General features: G+C 47.2%; 1 protein-coding gene and 1 non-coding gene across 2 annotated transcripts; one reads left to right on the top strand and one right to left on the bottom strand.

The window, feature by feature from the left end:
• Positions 1 to 78: 78 nt before the first annotated feature.
• Positions 79 to 22,510, top strand: KCTD19 (potassium channel tetramerization domain containing 19). The gene is made up of 16 exons (XM_024555960.4): positions 79 to 118; positions 4,605 to 4,901; positions 9,745 to 9,895; positions 10,654 to 10,845; positions 12,080 to 12,211; positions 14,065 to 14,275; positions 15,319 to 15,479; positions 16,724 to 16,827; positions 17,279 to 17,421; positions 17,615 to 17,698; positions 17,959 to 18,073; positions 18,475 to 19,102; positions 20,338 to 20,529; positions 20,689 to 20,843; positions 21,170 to 21,271; positions 22,193 to 22,510. The coding sequence occupies exons 1-16, from the start codon at positions 116 to 118 to the stop codon at positions 22,304 to 22,306; spliced, it is 2,784 nt and encodes a 927-aa protein (XP_024411728.2). The 5' UTR covers positions 79 to 115; the 3' UTR covers positions 22,307 to 22,510.
• Positions 2,359 to 2,462, bottom strand: LOC112300874 (U6 spliceosomal RNA). Its single transcript, XR_002974426.2, has one exon. It is a non-coding gene; the product is annotated as a U6 spliceosomal RNA (small nuclear RNA).
• Positions 22,511 to 22,784: the final 274 nt, after the last annotated feature.

The following is a 22,784-nucleotide window of genomic DNA, read 5'->3' as shown; positions in this document are numbered from 1 at the left end:
GCCAAGCCCCGCCCCTCGCCGCCAGGCCATGCCCCCGGCCCCGCCCCCCCCGCGCGCCGGGGGGCCGTTATTGCCACGGTCACGCGCCTGCCCGCCCGCCGCTGGAGTCCGAACCATGGTATGGAGCCCGCCCTGATGGGGGCGCCAAAACTACTAAAACAGCGAATTGGGGCGGGGTGGCGATGGGGTGGAGGCTTATGGCTCTAGGGTTAGGTTTCTGGCTCTGAGACACGAGGGGATATAGCCCCAGCTTTGAAGGGCCTGGGTGCTGGGTCCTGTTATATGCGAGATGCGAGATCGAAGGTTCTCGTTCTAGGAACTGACGGACTCAGACTCTTAAGAGATTTATAGATGGTTTATTGGCCAAACAAGCTTTACCTGCGCAGGGGCGGACTCTCCCAAAGTGACCGGAGTCACGGTGCTCCGTAGAGCTGCAAATGAGAGCCGCGCCTAACGCTTACAGACTAGGGTTTTTATGCAAGAGCAAGCAAGCAACTTATCCAGAAGCTGATCTCTGCGGTTAGCGATTGGCCCAAATTTAGCGACGCGGCACACTCAGGCGCAGTTAAAAAAAAAACTTAGTTTCCCTCTATTTTGCTGACCTCCTCTCCTGTCAGTCCTTGTTATTTAAGTCCTAGCAATGCACTTATGGGGAAGTCCCTTTGCTCGTCCTCTTTGTGGGTTTCCTGGAGGGTGTTGGCCCAAACACACATTCTGCTTTTCTGCTTATGTTGGTAGCTTGGATTCTACAGGTCCGAGGAATTGGAGGAATGCTCCTGCTTTGAGGGATGAAGTGTTCTATCTTTGAGGATTTGGGGGATTCCAGGTCTGATGAGTGGGCCTGTGCCTCTTGACAAGGGTGAAGGTCTTTATATCTCAGCTCTTGTGGCTGTTGACTCTGAGGGAAGGCCACGGTGCATGGGCGGGCAAACGGGGGGGAGGAGGGGATCCAGACCTGAAGGATGGGGAGGCAGCCTTCTGAGGCATGATGGGAAACGCTGGGGAACTTGGCTCTAAGTTGAGGTCCTATTTTTAAGACCGCAAGGTGGTTCTAGCTTTAGAAATTGATTTTGGGGAGAAGGATCTGTGGAAAAGAGATGGTGCTCTTTGCGTTGGGATGGGGATGTCTATACTAGAGCTAGTGCATTTCCTCCAGTCAGTCCACCAAATACTACAAGTCCCCAAGTTTGCCAGTGATTAAGGGCTCTCCCCAGACTGGGATAGTTCTGCACGATCCAGCCCCTGAGCAGTCTTAGGGAAGAAAACGCTGGAAAGAACAGCCACATCCTTAACCCCTACCCTCATACAGTAGGCACCCCTTAAGACCCCTCCTGTGGATGGGACATGTATGTGTGTAAGAAGGAGGCAAACTCTTAAGCCAAGAACTTCTTGTCATACTTTATCCTTAAAGAGAAAAGAGGAACTATGACCAGAACTGTGGCTCACCTTCAAGGAGCAGGTGTTCTTCAGCATCCAAAATCACTCAAAGCACATTTCACTGAGCTCTCAGTCAACTAGTCACCTTTAAGGAGAACAGAAAGCAAAAATCCAGAGTCCTTGCATATTTATGGTTTCTGGTCTAGGTAGGGCCCTTAGTTACTCTCAACTTGTCATGTTCAGTCTTACCCATATTTAGAAGGGCCAGGACTCCAAAGCCTGGGGTGGCCCATTAGATTGGCTTTTCCAGTTCTGCTTCTGTGAGACATGACACCATTTTTTAATTTATAATATTTCTCTTCATGCCCTCTTTAACTCTTCTAGCTGCAAATGTGGTGTATATAATTGCTCTTCTTTATATGTGAATATCAAGATCAGGTTTATTATAAAAGAACCCTGTCCCCTTCTTTGTTGCATGCATTTGTTTTCCTTCCTCAGCTGTCAAAATAGGAGATTTGGGATTTTATTGGATAAATAGGCTTTTCCTCTCTTTATCAACCACCTCTTACTTTAACACTTTTTCCCCCACCAACACTTTAATGCAAATTTTTAAGCATTCAGAAAGGTTGAGTGAATTGTACAGTGAGCATCATACACCCACCACCTAGATTCTACAATAAACATGTTGCTATATTTATCACATGTTCATCTATCTATCCCTCTATCGATCCATCTTCCTTTTGATGTATTTCAGAATAAGTTACAATATCGGTACATTGTATACCAATCACTTCAGCATGCATAATTTTGCCTAGAATTCAATATGGTTTGTGGTTCGTTCTTAGGTGAAATTTTATACATTATTTATCACTCTTTAGTTTTTTTTTGTAAGAGTAGTGCTTATTTTAAAATCTGATAAAGATGGTTTGTATATTTGATGGCTTTCTACTTTTTAATATATATTTTATTGATTATTCTATTAAAAATATGGAACACTGCATGAATTTGCATGTCATCCTTGTGCATGGGCATTGCTAATCTCTGTATCATTCCAATGTTAGTATATGTGCTGCTGAAGTGAGCATGGCTTTCTACTTTTCTATAGTGTTGATAAACTAAGTCATCTTGAAGCAAAATAGACAATTCATTTACGAACAGATAACCTTGAACTTTAAACAATGAGCTGGAAGTTTAGGGATTTTTGCTTCCTTTAACACATAGAATTCAGCTGCCCTTCCATGGCCCTGATAAGGTAATGTCCCTGCAAGGACAATCCCAAGAGAGCCCTGCACATGCTCAGTGGGGTGGGGAGTGCCTCATCATAATTATCTCCTTTTAAAACACCTTTATTAAGAAATAATTCACATACCATATGATTTACCATTTTAAAGTGTACATTTCAACGGTTTTTAGTAGGTTTACAGAGTTGTGCAACTATCACCACAATCAGTTTTAGAACATTTGTGTGATCCCAAAAAGAAGTTCCATAACTATTACTGGTCACCCCTTTTTCTTCCCCCACCTCTCTAGCCCTAGGCAACCACTGATCTACAATCTATACTTATAAATTTGCCTATCATGCACATTACTTATAGATGGAATCATTTAATTTGTGGTCTTTTGTGCCTGGCTGCCTAACATAATGGGTCAAGGTTTCATCCATGTTGTAGCATGTATCAGTACTTTACTCTTTTTTATTGACTGCATTTTGCTTATTCATTAGTTGATGGACATTTTGGTGGTTCCTACTTTTTTTTTTAATCCTCACCCAAGGATATGTTTACTGATTTTAGAGACAGAGGAAGGGAAAGAGAGATAGAGTAACATTGATGTAAAGGGCAAACATCAATCAGTTGCCTCCCACATGTGCCCTAACTGGGTATCAAACCCATATCCTAGGTATGTGCCCTGACTGAGAATCAAGCCTGCAACCCTTTGGTTATGGGACAACGCTCCAACCAACTGAGCCACACCAGCCAGGGCAAAAAGTTTTAAATTTTGATGAAGTTTTATTTAATTTGTTTGTTTCAATTCTGCTTTTGATACCTTACCTAAAAGGCATTGCATAATCCAAAGTCATGAAGATTTTTTTCTTCTAAGGGTTTTATCTTTTTAGCTCTTATATTTAAGGTTATGATCCATTTGGTATTAAATTTTGTGTATGGTGTGAGGTAAGGGTCCAAAATCCTTTTTTTTGTTTTTTGTTTTTTTGGGCATGTGAATGTCCAGTTGTACCAGCACCTTTTTTTGATAAGGCTATTCTTTGAATTGAGTTGTCTTGGCTCCCTCGTCAAAATTCAATTAACCATAACTATAACGGTTTATTTCTGGGCTCTCAATTCTATTCCACTTATTCATAAGTTTCTTCTTATACCAGTAACACACCATCTTGATTATTGTAGCTTTGTAGTAAGTTTTGAAAGTGGAAAGTGTGAATCCTCAAATTTTGTTCTCCTTTTCAAGATTGTTTTGACTATTCTGGGTCCCTTGTATTTCCGTATGAATTTTAGTATCAGCTTATCAATTTTTTCAAATAAAGAGAGCTGGAATTTTCTTAGGGATTGTATTCAATCTGCAGATCAATTTGGAAGTATTGCCATCTTAACAATATTTAGTCTTTCAGTCCATAAACATGGGATTTTTTAAAACATTTATTTGGTTCTTTTTTATTTTTATTTTTTAAAGATTTTTATATTTTTAGACAGAGGGGAAGGGAGGGAGAAAGGAGAAACATCAATGTGAGGTTGCCTTTCGCACACCCCCTATTGGGGACCTGGTGCGCAACCCATGCATGTGTCCTGACTGGGAATCTAACCAGCAACCCTTTGGTTCGCAGGCCGGCACTCAATCCACTGAGCCACACCAGCCAGGGCAGGTCTTGTTAAATTTCTTTAAACAATATTTTGAAGTTTTCAGAGTACAAGTATTATACTTCTTTTGTTAAAGTTATTCCTAAATATTTCGTTCTTTTTGATACTATTGTGAATGGAATTGTTTTCTTAATTTCACTTTTGGATTGTTCATTGCCATATATGAACATACAACTGATTTTTTTATATTGATCAACCTTGTTGAACTTATTCTAACAATTTCATAGTGAATTCCTTAGACTTTTCTATATGAAAAGTCATATCATCTGCAAATTGAAATAGTTTTACTTCTCCCTTAACAATGTGGATGCTTTTTATTTCTATTTCTTGCGTAGCTCTCTTTTTTTTCCCCTTTAGGAGGAGCCTGGCATGCCCCATGATTCAGCAGAAGATTTGTTTCATTTCAACGTTGGGGGTTGGCATTTCTCAGTTCCCAGAAGCAAACTCGCTCAGTTCCCAGACTCGCTATTATGGAAAGAGGCTTCAACTTTGACCTCTTTGGAAAGCCAGAGGCTATTCATTGACAGAGATGGTTCCACATTTAGACACGTGCACTATTACCTCTACACCTCCAAACTCTCCTTCTCCAGTTGTGCAGAACTGAACTTGCTCTATGAGCAAGCACTAGGTTTGCAGCTGATGCCTTTGCTGCAGGTAAGATACTCTTATCTTCCAGGAGTGGTGATCAGTAAACATAGGCCTTACATCATTAACTGTGTTGTATGTTGGTTGCTTTTAATGGGGAAGTGTGATGAGTAAGCTAAAATAATAAAAAAGAATATGCTGGGAATGCATGTTCTGAATAAAGGATTTCATCCCGACTCTGCCTAATCAATATGAGCAGCCTGACACCATTAACCCAGAATGGAACTTACCACCCCCTGAGAGGGTGCCTTTGACTCTGGGAAATCCTATTTTAAGCTTTTTCTGGTTTTGGTATTGAATTTTAAAATGTGAATACTTTAGAAATTGAAGGGCTTGCTATATACACTGTGTCTGAGGTTTAAAATCTATAGATTCATCAAGAATATTACTTCTCATTGTGCCTGTTAGGTCCACAAAATTCACTTACAACAAAGGAAAATGTCCTTCAAACTGCAGAATTTTTTCTTTGCCTTCTCTTCTCTGTTTTCCAAGACTTCTTGTTTTCTCACTGTAAGAGCTTTAAATGCCTTTACTTATATCCATTAAGCTATCACCAAAGAACATTACCTTCTTTCTTATATTTTCTCAAAACTCCAGAAACCATTCCGGTGGCTTATCTTAAGTGGTTTATTCTTCATTTTTTAACAATGACTTTTTTTTCATCCTGGAAGAACTAAATATTATAACTGGGAAGGACCCTTGGCCATACCCCATATTAATCCCTCTGTCTGGACATGGCGTTACTTGCTTTACCTCTGCAGTCACTGACCCCACAAGCTACACTGCAGGCCAGTGCACAACCAACTATGCCTCCCCGACACCTCTCAGAAAAAAACTGAGGTAGACCATACATATCTGGGTCATGTAGGAATGAGAAAAGTTATAACATATGTTTTTATGGATACTCCTTACTAAATAATTCAGTGTTTTCTCTTAAAAGTTATGCATTTGGAAATCAAAATGCTTACATACTCCAGTGCAGTGGTTGTAGTATTCTTTTCTTTTTTTCTTTTTCAAGCTACCCAGATGAATTAAATTTTTTTTCAATTACCCCAAGAATGGAATAATAGCATTGCTTACAAATGGCTTCAAAATCACTAAATTGGCCTGGCAAGTCAAGGTTGCTGATGACTTTATACCAAGGCATCATTTTGTGGGGAAAAAGGAGTCACTTGTTCATTGCTGAAAATCAAAAAGATAAAGGCAAGTTTTTGAAGAACCATTTTAAAGAACATAAGCCTATAATACAAACATTTATCAAACCCTTTAACTTCTCTGCTGTCTTCACTTCCCAAATTGAGACAAAACATAACTGGAAAGTAACTTCTAAATGGAAGGTAACAGCTCAAAGGCCAATGAATTGGTTCAATTCCAAAGTTCCAAGTTGTGAGCAGAGCGGTAGAGTATTCACTGAATCATGAGGATTGGCTTTTCTCAAGCAGACCATGAAACAGGTGCTTATGTTTTTGGAAATGGTGTTTTCAAAGAAATAAACATTTAGGTTGGCACAACTTAGGTAGTATTTATTCATTGAAACAGAGTGTAAATACAGCTGGAGAATGAACAGCCATCTCAAGCAAATCAACAACCTCACATATTTCCAGCACTTTATTCACTGCTAAGGCCTGTTCAGATACTCAGGTTCTTGCCTAAATGTTCAAACACTTTGCTTGGAGAAAGTGGAGTTTGCCAATTGTTAGTCTAAAGACCCTTCTGAGGCAGTCCAACTTAATGCATTCAGCCAGTATTTACTGAAAGCATTCTGGGTACCAGCCATTATTCCTATATGCTTTAAGGACAGAAGTGGATGATACAATGCAAATATAAAGTGAACTATGTAATTTTAAATTTTCTAATAGCCACATTTTAAAAAATAAAAAAGGTGACATTAATTTGAGTATAGTTTATTTAACTCAGGATATTTAAATACTATCATTTCAACATGTAATCAAAATATTAGAAAGATTTCTTAGGGGAAATGGTACTGCTCATACTTCACATAGTGGGAGTAGCAAGATAGGGAAATTTCACCCTGGCTGATGTGGCTCCGTGGATTAAGTGCGGGCCTGCAAACCGGTTTGATTCCCAATCAGGGCACATGCCTGGGTTGCTGGCAAGGTCCCCAGTTAGGGGTGTGCGAGAGGCAACCACACACTGTTTTTCTCCCTCCCTTTCTCTAAAAATAAATAAATAAAATCTAAAAAAAAAAAAGAAAGGGAGATTTCATTTTTACAAAATAGATCTCTCAAGCTAATTGAACTGTCATTACTGACCCAACCCAAAGGATATACCTGGGGACCAAGCAGTACCTCCAGATAGAGCACCCAGGCCCATCCTCAAACAGGTTGTTCTCCCAAGCAGGGATTTTTCTCCCCCAATTTGTTCCCTCCCCAATGGCCAATTTAGAGTTGTTCAAGGGCACCACTGTTTCTTCCACTGAGATAGAATCTCAGGATTTGAATCTGCAGGTGAAGTAAATGGCAGGTTCAAGTTCCTGTGATGCAGTCAGCTTAGCAGGAGCTTGGAATGTATGTTGCTTCTCGAAGGCTCTCCCTAGTTCACTCTCTTTTCTTGCAACTTTATCCAACACTTTTCAGTCCAACACCAATCAGACCCAAGCTGAGCCCTTTCTCCCTGTCAGCCTCTCTCCCTCTCCAAGCCAGAGGCCCAGATACAGACATTGTCTGTGGGAACAAAGGAAGGGGGTGACCCACTCTGGCTGGAGCAGGGGCCATGGTCTTCAGGCAGAGAAGGGAGAAGATAGGTATTCTGGGTAGAGGGAACAGCATAAAGTTGAGGAGGCATCACAGAACAAGGGGTGTCTGGAGTTCTGTGGAGTTTAGTGTAACTGATGGTGGGATGGCGTCAAAATAATGGTGGGAGACAAAGGTAGAGAGGTCGTTTGGGTTCTTACCACTAAGATAAAGGAAATTAACATTTACATTATTTCCTTTAATTCCCTCAACACCACCTCCCAGACTTTACTATCTCCACTTCACATGTGAGGAGGCTGAAGCTTGGAGATGTTAGCTGGGAAGTGGGAGGCAGCTGTTAGAGCAGTGGTTAAGAGCATGAGCCCTAGAGTCTTGGGTTCCATTCCCAGCATTTCCACTTACTTGGGGCACTGAGTACTCTTTCTCTTTCTGGGCCATGTTCCCCATTTACTAAATGGGACTAATAATACCAGAGCCTACTTTATGGGTTGGGGGAACATTAGGAGGATTCAGTTTATTTTATTTTTTTATTGATTGATTTTAGAGAGAGAAAGGAAGGGGGGAGAGAGTGGGGAAGAGAGAGAGAGAGAGAGAGAGAGAGAGAGAGACTGGTTGTCCTGCTTATTTCTGCATTCATTGGTTGATTCTTATATGTGCCCTGACCAGAGATCAAACTCACAACCTTGGCATATTGTGACGATGCTCTAACCAACTGAACTACCCAGCCAGGGCAGGAGGATTCAGTTTGAAAGTGCCTGGACAATAAATGTTAGCTTTTAAGGGACAGAGTCCAGACTCATACTCCAGTCTTTCCACAAGTCCTCCAGCCACCCCAAGTGGGGAAGACTCACTGTGGTCCCCTCCTTTTGCAGACTTTAAGCAGTTATGTGGGTGCAGTTTATAGCCACAGTCACCAGAGAGCTCTTCTCAAATCTCGCGATTCCCATGAGCAGTTTCACAAGAGCTTCACCTGAGCAGCTAGGAATTAGAAGCAGGTTCTTTTATTAGTTTCATACAGAATCTGAGGTGTTCTGTCCATTATGAGGCTCTTAGAGAAAAAATTGGGTCACGTGGTACCTTTATAGGATGACTTTTCCAGCTATAACCAAAAATTTCTTAGAAAAGTTCTATTTTCTTCTAAGCTAGAGACAGAAAAAAAAAAAAAGGGCTTGATGTTATAACCCGCCCCTTGGGCAGGACTTTTGTAGGAGAATTGGCCCCTGAGTGAGGGCAATATGAAGACACCCAGCCCACCATCTGCCCTGGGCTTCAGCCCTGCCTGGATGGTGTGCTCCACTCCAGCCTCAGCCCAATCCCTGGTCACCTGCTTCTTGAAGTGGAGAAGGTCTGGACTTGGAAGACTGGTTGGGCAAGTCACAAATCCTTTGACCACAAAAGCGTCATCAGCAAAATGGGAATGCAAACGCCACATCTATCTTCCAGAGCTGTTACGATAAATAAGCAAATGCCTGAAAGCGCTTTGGAAAACGTGCCTTGTGCCACCTCCACTTCCCTACTTAGATGACATTCCATGGTTAGGATGAGCATAGACAACAAGCAGAGCAAAACACTTATAACAGGTCAAAAAGGGCTTTTTGAGCCCTGGCTGGTGTGGCTCAGTGGGCTGAGCACTGGCCTGTGAACCAAAGGGTCAACAGTTCGATTCCTAGTCAGGGTACATGCCTGGGTTGGAGGCCATGTCCCCATTGGGGGGCGCGTGAGAAGCAACCATACTTGATGTTTTTCTCCTTCTCTTTCTCCCTCCCTTCCCCTCTAGAAATAAATAAATAAAATCTTTTTTTAAAAAAGGATTTTTGAATTCTTGAGAGGCAATGATAACTGAAAATCTTGTTTTTAATGGTTAACTATAAATTACCCCTAAGATTGTGTAAGATAAATTTCTATTAATCCACATAAACTATAACCCCAAAATATTGTTTCAAAAATCAGAAGAGAAATTATCATTGAAATTTTGAATATCATCTTATAGACCTAAATCTACATTTTTGTGTGATTGACTCTACTTCAAAACACTTTACTAAAGCAAGTCACATATTACTTTTCCAGGTATTTTTGTAGATTGGTAGATACTTACTTGGTTTAGAGTTTTCAAAGCAGTGATCTTCTTTGTCTAACAGACTCTAGATAATCTGAAGGAGGGGAAGCACCACCTACGTGTGCGGCCTGCAGACATACCTGTTGCGGAGAGAGCCTCTCTGAACTACTGGCGAACATGGAAGTGTATCAGCAAACCCTCAGAATTTCCTATAAAAAGCCCAGCCTTCACAGGTATAAGCGCAGACTAAGTCTTCCTAAAGCCCCCACCAGCTTCCCTTCTCCTCATCCTAACGGAAGTGGCTTCCTTCCAGAGAGTACCCTGATTTCTGGACTAGTTCTGGACGGCTTCTCTCCCTCACTACCATCTCCTTTGATCTTGTACCCTGCCACATGCCCCTCCATGGCTACTTACACACTGGCATCAAACATGCTCGTCCACGTTCATTCATTCTTCCGCATATTGGCTTCACTTGGGCAGGGCTGGGCTCATTCCATGCTTCCTAGTAGTCAGGGAACTCCACCATCCTTTCAAACCACTCTACCACACAAGGGATGTCCCCAAGTGACCACTGATGGGTGCCTTGCAATATAGATTGGCCTATCTGAGACACCAAGCAACCTTCACGATTGTGGACGAGTTTTGGGCTTCCAGGAGAGTCAAAAGTATCTATGTTACCTGTAGGTCACAATGGTTGGTGATAACTAATGAATGTGAATTTAATGGCTTTGGTACATAGCCAAAATTTTATAACATGTCCTACTGTCTTTTTCACTCTAGAAAAATTAGATTTCCATGCCCTGCTCCCTACCACACTCCTGCCAATCCTTAGCATTGCCTCTAGAAAGAATGGAGGCACCTGGCAGGGACCATCTCCAGGGTGGATCTTTCCAGCTTCCTCTGGGGCCCCTGGATCAGTGAGAGCCCTCGTGGCCTCTGACAGCCCTGGCCTCTGGGAGGCGGTAACACTCCTCTGCACATTCTCCTCCAGGCCTACACGATAAGGCACCTTTGGGGCTCATGGACACACCACTGTTAGACACGGAAGAGGAAGTACACTACTGCTTCCTGCCCCTAGACCTGGTGGCCAAGTACCCAAGCCTGGTGACAGAAGACAACCTGCTGTGGCTGGCTGAGACTGTGGCCCTGATCGAGTGCGAGTGCAGCGAGTTCCGGTTCATAGGTGATTGCTCTACCCAGGGGGTACTGTAGGGATGGGGGTGGAGGAGGGGAGTGGGCTGATAGGACCCATCCATCCCTCCCCACCCACACTCCATGGAGGCCCAGCTCGTTGCTTAGAGCCTCAAGAGCTTCCCTGGGCAGAGATGGTGGGAACATGACAGAGCCTTCCTGGAGGCAAGCACAATCCCAGCTTTCAACCCCTACTAGCCTCAGGGCTATTTTATTCCTTGTTCATTTGGGGATGGCCTGGGTGTGAGGGGGCACTGGAAACTACCTGAGGCAGTGTCGGGGACCACAAGAGTTGGCATGAAGGGCAAGGCCCTGAGCTGGACTCCAAGGTCAGCTGCTCTTCTAGTTCTGTTCTTACATATCCAAGTGGGCTCTAGGCCTCAGTTTCTGTAAAATGAGAAAATAGGGGTGTTTCAAAGTATGGTTCCTTCCTGCTCTCACTTCCACAAAGCTCAGAATAAAAGGAAATGAGGTTGCTCGGAATCATTGTAGAACTGCCCACGTGAGTTAGTGGCCTAAGGAGGGATGAGAGCTTCAACCCTGGACAGAAGAGAGCCGCCCTTCCCCCACTGCCTCAGGACAAGGCTGTGGTGGGGCGTGAACTGAATGACCTCTTTGATTGTAAGATGCTGCTGCTCCCTAGATGAATAGGACAGGAAACACCCTAGTTGTACTAGGCTCCCAAATGCCTGGAACCCCCAGCCTTTCATATTCATAGTCACCTGGAGTCGTCAGTGATGTGCTTCTGAATCTCCAAGTTGATTAACACAGGACAGTAGTGTTGGCTCCAACTCTGCCTCCCACACTGCAACCCAGGCAGGGACAAACTGCAGGTACCACCTGCCAACGCGGCCTCAGCTGGGCCCTTCCTCACTAAGCAGCAAGACAACTCCCTCTTTTGGAATGACCTGCTCTTGAGTTAAGACTCACAGGGTAAGTCTCAGGGCCAGTGAGCTCCCCAGGAGGTCCTCTCTAGGGATCCCCAAGCCAGGCCACAGGAGACCACACCCATGGACTTGAATACAGGAAAACAAAGTAATTTGGGGTCTTTCACCTTGAAAACCACAGACTTAAATCTAACTAATCTGACCAGGTATGTTTAAAATTGTTTCAGAACAAGAAGAGCCTAGGATAAGTTGCAGCACCAAAATCCTGTCAAAACTTGGAACTTTAGTTAAATTAGAAATAACCTTATTAACTCATTTTGTTTTCTTTTGCTCTTCAAGTGAATTTCCTTCGCTCACAGAAGATTTTACTGCCAGATAATTTCTCCAACATAGATGTGTTAGAAGCAGAAGTGGAAATTCTAGAAATCCCTGAGCTCACTGAAGCTGTAAGGCTGTACCGGATGAACATGGGTATGTCACCAGGGGAAACTTGCCCTCCCCTTGGTATTCTGGGGTAGTCAGGCTTGAGCTGGAAAAGCCAAGAACAGACATCTCCCCTCCCACAACTACTTTGGGTGCTTGTGAGAAAAGCAGGTGTTCGGGCTGTCTTAAAATCCAAGAAGAGGAATTTCAACCTCAGGTCCTGTGTGGCCTGTCTGTTCAGCCTCCCCACTGAGGGTGGGTAGCTTGCAACCAACAGGGGCTGTAGGTAGACCAGTTCAGCCCAACTGAGGAGACCAGGCCAGAATGTCCTAGGGAGGGAGGCTGGGCCTGATGGCAGACTTCCCAAGGGCAGGGCAGGTCTGCTCTGCTTGGGGAAGGAGTGACCCACTGGGAACTTGCAGCACCCACTTGCCATTCCCGTCCTTCATCTTCCAGGCACAGCTGGGGGGCGTGGGAAATGCTTGAGCAAATTCCTCACTAGTGCTTCCATGTTCCCACCCACCTGCAAATTCCCATGTGCCCTATTTCGAAACCCCTGGCTGCTGTGTCTGTTTCTCCCCGCTCCTGACACTTCCTGACCCAGGCCTTCATGTTCCCGGCCCTACCTCATTCCAGCTTGCTCTTCCCCTCACGTTTTTTATTTGCTTTTCATCATCCCATTTTGCAATTCCTGTACATCCATGGAAGCTACTGTGCATGTTGAAGGAGCCAGCTACTTCCGGGTGACCTTGGCTGGCATTCTGAGGATGTCCAGAACCGAGAATGTACAGCATGTGTGAAGTGTGTTCTGCATACTACCAGACATTTACCCCATGGGGAGGGGCCTCTCCCTGTCTTCGGGCCCAGCTCTCCCACCCTCCTCCCCAGCAAATGGAGTCCTACCCTATTTGGAGGCAATAGCATCCTGCGGCAGGTCTCAGGAGTATGTCCTAGCCTCTAACAATCCACTTATGGGGCTGTGACTTCAAATCCTTCCCCCAGGGTCTTTTGCTCCTCAGAGAACATGGGTCACTGAGAGCTGGGTGGAGGGGTGAGTACTCCACAAGGGCTGTGTGATGACCGAAGGCAGTGGATCTGCAGATGGGCTCTGTAAGCCATGCAGCAGTCCCCCAGCACCAAGTGTGGGCTTTGCCTTTCATAAAGCACCACGCCGAAGGGAAACGGCTCCAGGAGCCCTGGAGATGGACAGAGCTGCCCTCAAATCCCAGTTCTGCCCCTGCCTCGCTTTGAAGTTTGAGACAGGTGCTTAATTAGTCTTTCAGGACAGTTTCTCATCTGTGATGTGAGGATAGCACTGCCCCTCTTGTAGGGTTGCTCTGGGGGTTGGAGATGATCCACAAAAATCACCCAGCAGCCTGCTCATCAGCCCGCTGCTGCCACTGTACACTGTGCACTGTGTCCACTGCAGGAGAACAAGGTGCTGCCCCTGAGCCAGCAACCCAAATGCCCAACCTGGAAGAAACACCACATGTATCTTTGGGGAAAATTCTGCCCAGGAGTGATACATACTGTGAATCCAGGAAGCTAGAGCGCTAACTATATACATAATTAGAGCAGAGCCTGGAACTAAGAGAGATTCCTGCAGGGGCTGGGCCAGATGGCTGCTGCACTGAAAATTCTGAACTCCAAATGTTAGTGATACAGCACATTTTTCTCTTCTCCTCACCCTACCTTCCAACAAATAGTTTGACCTCTAAACCTGACTCAGAATATGAAAAACTATACTGATTCTGAGATCTAGATTTGGACTTTGCAAGGAAATAAGCTCCCTCTAAGCCTCTTCAGTGCTAATTCAAAGCAATGGTATGAAGGAGACCCAAAGATTCCAGTACAGGTATGACTGAGAGGGGTCTAGGAGTCACCCCTTTCTCCCGGCACAGGTGGCTGTTCCCGGACATCCTGTCCTCCTCCAAGCCCAGGGCACGGGGGCCATGCAGCTAGCCTGGAGTCTGTGAAGCCACTGTATGTGATGGCCCTGGGTGTGCTGGTCAAGTACCCAGACTCTGCGCTGGGGCAGCTCCGCATCGAGAGCACGCTGGACGGAAGTAGACTGTACATCACGGGGAATGGGGTTCTCTTCCAGCATGTCAAGTAAGGCCGTTCTAGAACAGCTCCATCCCACTCAGCGTGGGCTTTGCCTTTCTCTAGGAACTAACCTGGGGCCCTGCCCACCAGCCAGAGGGAAGTAGTGTCCTTGAGGGCAAACCCATCATTTTAGCCACTCCCACCACCACCACTGAACCCTGGCCACAGAGGAGAGGGCTGGTGCCAAGGTGCAAGGGTTCCCAAGGTTTAAAGCTTCCGAACTATTCCATATCCCTTTCCTCTGCAAACCATTGCTCTGGTTCTAGTCCTGTGCTAGATCTGAGGTGACCAAGCCACAGTCACACCCCTCAGGATGCTAAGTATTAACCACCCCAACCATGCATATCCTCCTCCAATGGTCCTCTCCCAACCCTTGGGAGGCTCACTGGATGCAGAGAGAGGCCAGAGCTAGGGATGAGTCCCCACAAGGCAAGCTTCACAGAGGAGGTGATGCCTGGCCTTTGCCTTGACGGATGAGCTCAGGATGTCTCCATTAGTGCAGAGGCATGGTTTCCAACCCTGTCTTATAGAAGGGGAAACTGAGGTTCAGAGTGGAACCCTAATATTGTTGTTTTGGGCCTTTGTGGCCCAACCCTAATGTCACTGAGGGCAAAGACAAGTGCCTTTGGAGGCAGGGGGTTGGTGTTCAAACTTTCTTGGGCACACAGATATTAATAACCTACCAAGACCATGGCAGGCTGCCACAATAGTGACTAGATGCCTTGGGCAGATACTTACAGGGGCAGGAAATATATGGCTGGGCCCTGGCCTGGCTTTTCAACCTGACACAGAGCCTGGAAGCTTAAAATTAGTCAGTTTAGAGGGCTTTGCAGAAATAGGTCAAACTCAGCTCCAAAAGGGCAAACCTGTGTGAAGCTTACTGTCCTACAAGATATTACCAGATTTCCAGTTAAATCAGGGAAATGATGTTGGTGACAATAGGTTTGAGCCTGTGCTAGGGGGAGACATTCTAGACACAGAGCTGACAGGCTGGCCTCTCTCGGGGTACAGTGCTGAGGCTCTCTGTGACAGGCCTTTCCTCTGGGCAGGAACTGGCTAGGGACTTGCCGGCTGCCCCTGACCGAAACCATTTCTGAGGTGTATGAGCTGTGTGCCTTCCTGGACAAGAGGGACATCACCTATGAGCCAATGAAAGTGGCTCTGAAGACTTACCTGGAGCCGAAGACCCTGGCACCCATGGATGTGCTCAGTAAATCAAGAAGCTTCTTGTTTTGAATTTAGTGTCAGGGGCGGGTCTGGAGCATCAGAGGGGAAAGATGAGGCTGGCCAGGGCCAGTAACTGTAGATGGAAGAGGGAAGGAAAGCCAGACAGACCGACATTGTGGGTTTTGCCTAAAGGGAAACTTTCATGTTAAGTGACCCCTCCTTACCGCAAGCCCACACGTAGCCTCAAACACTGCAGACTGACCCACTGTGGGGCTGCACCGTCCCCAAAGCACGCCGGCTCCAGCTCTAGGTGCTGACATGCTGTGCTCACTTGGTCCTTGCTGCGGTCCAGGGAGAAACAGTCCCTGAGTTTATTTAACAGATGAGGCAGAGGCTCAGGGAGGCAACTTGCTCAAATTACAAATTTAGATCATGATTGAGCTGGAGTTGAAATCTGAGTCCAAAGATAGTGTTATTTTCACCATCTGCCTATCACCTCCTATTAAAAAATAGTTTTTCAGATCAAGTTTTATGCTGTATTACTGTCATTCAGCAACATTCAACATTTATTGAGCATCTACTATGTACCAGGACAAAAGTAGACTCTTAAGTGTACAGAAATGAGCAAAACACAGTCCTTATCTTCATAGAGCTCACAATCTAATTATGTAACTCCTACCTCTTATCTAATTATAATCTAATTATAAGCCCTTCACTCATTACACAGCTCATCACAACAAAGCCTAAGTCTTTTTATCCCCAGAAGAAAGTCCCACTTTCAGACGTTTGAGGAGGCTTGTTCTCTGTAGAAGTGATGGTGAATTGATGAGAGCTGGCTCTGTGATATTCACCACACCACGAGCACAAACATAACGAGGGACTCCTAGCGCCAGTCTAAATAGCTGCATGGAAAGTTACACACCCAGGACACACCAGCTGGAAAACAGAGACAGTTGGCAATGGAAGTAGCCAGGAACATCAGTCTACTTTCTTGAGACAGAGGTGGGTCAGGGAAAGAGCAGCAGAGCCCTTGGGGTTGGGATTCCTAAGGGCTTACCCTCCCCACCCCCAGAGTCACCAGCTGACCCTCCAAGCTACCATTCCAAACCCACCTCACCACCCAGGAGAGGCCTGAGCAGCAGAGAAGGTTGGTGTCAGATCTCTGCTGCCTCTCAGGGTAGCAACACGATATAACTGAGGAAGATATTGAGTCAACGTGCAATGCAATGTTGGCCAAAACTTCCCTTCTGGCCCATGTGATGTGTTCCTTCTCATTGGTTTCCTTAGATGAGGAGTGGATGGCAGAAATTACTGTGTATTCCCCCCAACAGATCATCAAAGTTTATGTTGGAAGCCACTGGTATGCAACCACACTGCAGACCCTGCTGAAGGTACTGCTAGCCCCAGGCTGTCCCACTCTCCCTTTGGCTTCTGTAGCTGAGCTGCTTTGGAACTTGTCACCTGACCCTCACACAGCCTCTAGCACCTGCTTAGAGCAAGGAACTTCTCCCTGCTCTTACCATAGAAGCAGCAGGCTGGGAAGGCCGGCAGAAGTTTGGGTAGGGAAGAAGCCAGTTGGAGAGGCCTGGGTTGAGCAGGAGGTAGGACGGGGTTTCAAATGCCTCAAGAGGGTGGTCTAGGGACCAGGAAAATGAAGCAGAGACGATGTGCTTCTCCCTAGATGCTCTACTCCCCAACATGGCTCTCTGTGGCCAAACAAGTCCCAAAGCCTCTGCTCTAGAATGGTCAGGACATTGAAGTAAGAGAAGGCTAATCTTCCCCCTACTGAAGACCCAGCCCTTTAACTAACAGACTGACGGTCCGGTGTCCAATCCCTGGCAGTATCCAGAACTGCTGTCCAACCCTCAAAGAGCGTACTGGATTACATACGGGCAGACGCTACTGATCCACGGAGATGGCCAAATGTTCCGACATGTTCTCAACTTCCTGAGACTTGGAAAACTGTTTTTACCGTCTGAATTCAAGTAAGTGAAGGAAGGAAAGTATATGATGAAACCCCACCCTTTGTAATAAAGGGAACTTGAGTTTGCAGCCTTCAGGACGGAGGTTATAGTATTTCCAACATGTGAACTGCTATTGAAGGCAGCAGCTCTGGAGGCCTATGCCTCCCCCCACCCTCTCACCCAGCTGCCCAGCCCAACCTCTTGTCATTTACAGAGAATGGCCCCTCTTCTGCCAGGAGGTGGAGGAATACCATATCCCATCTCTCTCAGAAGCCCTTGTCCAAAGTGAGGCGTACAAGTAAGGGGACTTTGCTCCGAGCACCACATTCTGGAGTTTGTTCCTTTACGTTCCTCTTGGGAATCCTGTTTTAAGTCCCACCTCCCAGTAGGACCTTTTCTCCTTGGGGTTAACAGGGTGGGGCGGGCCCAGGATTGGGCAGTGACCTAAGTAAAACCCTGTAAAAGCCCCTTCTCCCCCACTCTCAGCCAGACTGACTGGGCAATTGATGGGCTAGTAGAATCTTCTGCTCACTAACCAATCCTTTTTGGAATCTGCAGGTCATGGACTCAGGAGAAGGAATCTGAAAATGAAGAAGCTTTCCCCATCAGAAAGCTGCACGTGGTGACAGAAGGGCCAGAGTCCCTGGTGGAGTTCAGTAGAGATGCCAAAGAGGTAAGGCCCAGCCTTCTTTGGTTTCTTGTTGTCCTCAAAGGATACTCCCACAAAGCTCAGGGCAGGCCTTGCTACTGCAGGCGCAGAGTGGAGTGCGGCAGGGACTGCATGGGTCCTGGCACAGAAACTGTTCTCTGAACCTGGGAGGAGGCACAGGGAAGTGCTGGCTGCGGTGGCCGGGGATGCTGATATATCCCTTTGGAATATAAGAGGCCCCTGGGCTGACACCACCCCTACTTGGACAGAGCAGAGCTCAGATGGATGACCCTATGGGGGATGGGATTATTCTGGGTGAGCGAGGGAAGTCTCAGAGGCCGGCCCATCAGACCAGGGTCGGGAGTGGGGGGTGCTCCAATGTGGAAGCACAGCATGCTGGGAGCTACTGCACCTTCCCTCCTCAGACTACAGCCTGCGCACCCATGGACTTCCAGGACAGCAATGACAGGACTCCATGGAGCAAGGCCAAGGGGACCCTGGCCAGGTCCAGCCAAATGGAGGAGGCTGAGCAGTACTCCCGGACCATCCAGATGTCCCTGTGCCGAGGTGCCAAACGAGCAGGCAATCCCAGCACATACTCCCACTGTTCCAGCCTGTGTGCCAACCCCAGACACTGGGGCACTTGCCCTGAAAGTCCCCCCAAGAAAAAGTCTGCCACAGTCAACCTTACACAGAAATGTGAAACCAAAGACCCTCCTGTCACACCAATGCAAAAACTCATCTCCTTGGTGAGGGAATGGGACATGGTCAATTGCAAACAGTGGGAACTCCAGCCACTGCCAGCTCCTCGGAGCAGCTCCTTGGAGGAGGCCACCCTGCAGCTCCCCTCGGGAAGTGAGGCTGCTTCCCAGCCCAACACCCTATCTTGCTGGAAAGGCCATTCCACAGCCTCAGAGAAGGATCTAGGCCTTCAGGCAGCGCCTGCAGCTGGAGCCAAAGACAAAGGGTCAGAGCCAGTGTTTAAGCCATACTTCCCCACGAAAAGAGCTGTCACCCTGAAGGACTGGGGCAAGCAGAGGTCAAAGGAGAGAGGTGAGTCCTGATCCATCCTTGATCCTGGTCTCATTTACAACAGGAAAAGCAAACCTTGACCAAGACCACAGAGTTAGTGACAAAGGGGACTAGAACCCTGCCAGCTCTGTGCCAAGCAGCAGACACACATATATAACCAACACAATGGCGTGGCTTGAGGGACTGAGAAACCACAGAAAGCATATGGGAAGTGGGTGCCCATGAAATAATGGAGCACACAGCAGGCGGGGGGGGGGGGGGGGGGAGGGGAGGGGGGCGGGGGGGCGGGGGGGGGAGTCAGCCAAGGAAGGAAGGGGAAGCACTAGTGCTTGTGGAACCAAGTCATCCGTCTGGCTGGAGGCCAGGCTTCCGTGGAGAAGGGAGACAGTCATCAGAGCAGGTCTTATGGCCCAAGTTCAGGACCTGGCACTTTGTCCTGATGCTAAGGGGAGTGGGCAGCCACTGCAGCCTTTTAAACACTGAGGTGTGCATTGAGAAAGCGTGCTCCAGACGCTGAGGAAATGCAGCAGCAGGAGGGGAAGTGTTGGAAGTGGTGAGGTCATTCTGGACGAATCAGGCTAGACAGGGTGAGGGAGGGTGGGAGTAAGGATTGGCCACAGGGGTCAGGTTTCTGGCTTGGGTGACTGCAAGGAGGTGGATGGTCACCGAGGTGGGACGGAGGACAAGGAGCTGAAGAGAGTTGTGCTGTGTCTGGTGGACAGGTGCAGAGCAGCCTGGGCCGGTGTGCCAAGACCTGCCGTGATGGACTGTTTCCTCTTTTCCGTCAAAGTCCTTCCCGGCGTATTCTGTCACCTTCCCTTTCAGTGGCTTGAGCCCTGCTTGGAGGGGCCTTCCTGAGCCTTGACTGTAAGCCACAAGCTGGTCTGTCAAACATACTTTTCAGAGTGGACGTGCATCAAAGTCTCGCCCCAAAAGCTCCTCATTTTATAATTTTACAAAGATTTCCAGTCTCCAGCTGGATTATTATTGGCCTATTAAATATCAGTCTTGGTTCGACAAATTTGGAGAATTTCTTGGAGTTCTGAAATTTAGGATATGGCTTACAATGATTCCAGGGCAATGAAGAGAGGAGAGCGAAGACAGGCCCCCGTCAATCCAAGGTGCCACATCTGAAAGCTGCAGACAGCAGCTGCTGGAAGGTGGGGATGACTGACTACTGGTCTGTCACCAGAGGTCCGCCCCCTGCTTGAGCTCTGAGATGGCTTAAGAACTCTTTCCCCATGTTACTTTTACAGAAAGCCCTGCTCCTGAGCAGCCTCTGCCCGAGGCCAGTGACCTAGAGAGCGCAGGGGTCATCCTCAAAGTGAGTCACCCCCCCGTGGTGGGCAGTGATGGCTCCTGCATGTTCTTTGAGGACAGCATCATCTACACCACACAGAAAAACGTCCTGAGGCGCACCCTGCCCACAGCCAGCCCCCTGCCCCGAGGTGAGGATCTGGAGCCAGGCCTGCACTTCCTTGTGGGGATGCCCAGGCCCCACCCAGGGTCCTTCAGGGACACTGTCTCCCTCAAGAGCCCTTACTGCAGGCTGCCTCTAAGGTCCTAGCTGTGGGCAGATGGGGCCACATCCACTCTCTCCTCCACAGAAGTGACTTTCCTGAGTTTCTCTCTGTCCTGGGAAGAGATGTTTTACGCACAGAAATGTCACCGCTTCCTGACAGACATCATCCTGGATTCCATCAGACAAAAGGACCCCAAAGCCATCACAGCCAAGGTGGTCTCCCTGGCCAACCGGCTGTGGGTACGTGATAGGCCCCGGGCCCTGTTCCTTCTCTTCCTGTCCCCTCGCCCTACAGTAAGTGGTACAAGACAAGAAGCAAGCCAGGATGGGGGAGGGGGGAATTGGTTAGGGGCAGAAGGGTGGCAAGAACAGAGACAGGAAGACAGGGCAGTATCATTTGGACCGAGCCTTGGCAGAGGCAGTATGCAGGGACAGCGACCACACTTCCCTGCAGCTACTGCAGGCCCAGGGAAGCCCTTGTTCTGCATCCCCCTCTGACAGGCTGAGAGCAAATGTGTGTCAGGCACCTGTCCCCAGCCCTGCCTGATAGTGGGCTCTTCTGGCAGACCCTTTGCATCAGCCCCAAGCAGTTTGTGGTGGACTTGCTGGCCATTACCGGCTTCAAGGACGACCGGCATACCCAGGAACGCCTGCACAGCTGGGTGGAGGTGAGAGCCACCCACACCCCACTGATATCTCAGTGACCCTGCAGATATCTCAGATGGACACTGTATCTTGCTGCCCAGAAGGCAAGGCAGGCAGCTAAACCTCAGGTCCCTGGGTCCAGGACGGGGCAGGGGAAAAGATGGTTGAAATGAACCAGTCTGGACTGGTCCAAAAGCAGTATTGAGGCTGCTTATTTCTGTAGTTTTCCTCCAATGACAAAAATTTTGTCTTCATTGCTAACAACACCGGCCACACTCAGGGATGCGCATCACACAAGCCCAGGGTTTTGGGATGCTGAAATCGGAGAAACCATTGGGTTTCAAAGGTGATACCAACTTCACCTACTTAATTAACTATGATGTCACCACTTTTGTACATTCCTTTCCTATTTAAGCTGCTTTAAAGCATTTTTATAAAGAAAAAGAAAATGTTTGGTAAGGGAAAAGGAATGACCGTGACCCAGGATTTTTGTTTTTCGATTCCTTAACATAATTTTAGCGTTCAAAGTTTATATTAAACATTATAGGTGAAAAAGAATTAGCTAATTTCTCATTAATCTGGTAGCTCTATAATCCAGTACATTATTATAACATCTTTACCTTAAACATACTAGTGCTAAATTATTAGGCCTCTGGCCTGACTGGAAAGGTGAAATCAACATCTACAGCTAGGAAGTAGAAAAACAGTGGCAGGAAACATACATGTTTGACCCTTTGGGCATTCTGCTCAGTTCCCTGGCAGCCCCTCTTAGCCACAGCCCTGTAAGATGTCCTCCGGGAGAACTGCGACCAAGAGCATCAAAGTTCCCCAACAACTGGCTTGTCCTGTCCCTGCGCCTGCCCATCTGGGAGAACCCTGCCCACACAGAGCCAGAGTAGGCAACTGGCCTGGAAATCAGGGATAAGACTGGCTTTTCCTTCCAGCTGACACTGCCTTTCGCCAAGAAATATGGCTCGTGCGTGGATCTGCTCATCCAGAGGGGTCTGTCTAAGTCTGTCTCTTACTCTGTTCTCAGCAAGTACTTACAAGAGGGCTAGGGTGCCCAGCGATGCTGTCCCCACATATCCCGAGTTTCCAAGACTCATTTGAACCAAGAATCTCCCCAGAATGCGTGTGCCCATCCAAGGGTGTGCATCAGTCTATTTTTATTGTAAACAAATAAAAGTGTAAACCACAAGTCAAAGGCCTAGACTCCCTCTCTGAGATGCCAAAAACCAAACAACCAGTGAAATAATTTTAGAAAACAAATCTAACTAAAAACTATTCAAAAGGCACTGAGTCATATAACCAACCTGACCCAGGTAAGAAGGGTCTGGGCCTGGGGAGCCCAGGCAAGAGTAAAGGCCCAATAGGGTGGGCTTGCCCCTCTGCTTGAGGAGCTTGGCTTTGAGACCAGGGCTTGGGAAGCAGCTGCTGGGAACTCGCCTGTGCTCCTCCTGAGTGGGGCAGCCCAGTCACTGCCTGGAGCTACCTGGTGCTCCAGCAGCCTAGAGCATGTAAACACCCCCCTTCTGC

The sequence above is a fragment of the Desmodus rotundus genome, chromosome 12, assembly GCF_022682495.2.
Source record: "Desmodus rotundus isolate HL8 chromosome 12, HLdesRot8A.1, whole genome shotgun sequence".
In the NCBI taxonomy this organism is placed as follows: domain Eukaryota; kingdom Metazoa; phylum Chordata; class Mammalia; order Chiroptera; family Phyllostomidae; genus Desmodus; species Desmodus rotundus.
Note: the sequence above shows the minus strand (reverse complement) of the source record. Positions and strands in the feature narration are given on the sequence as shown.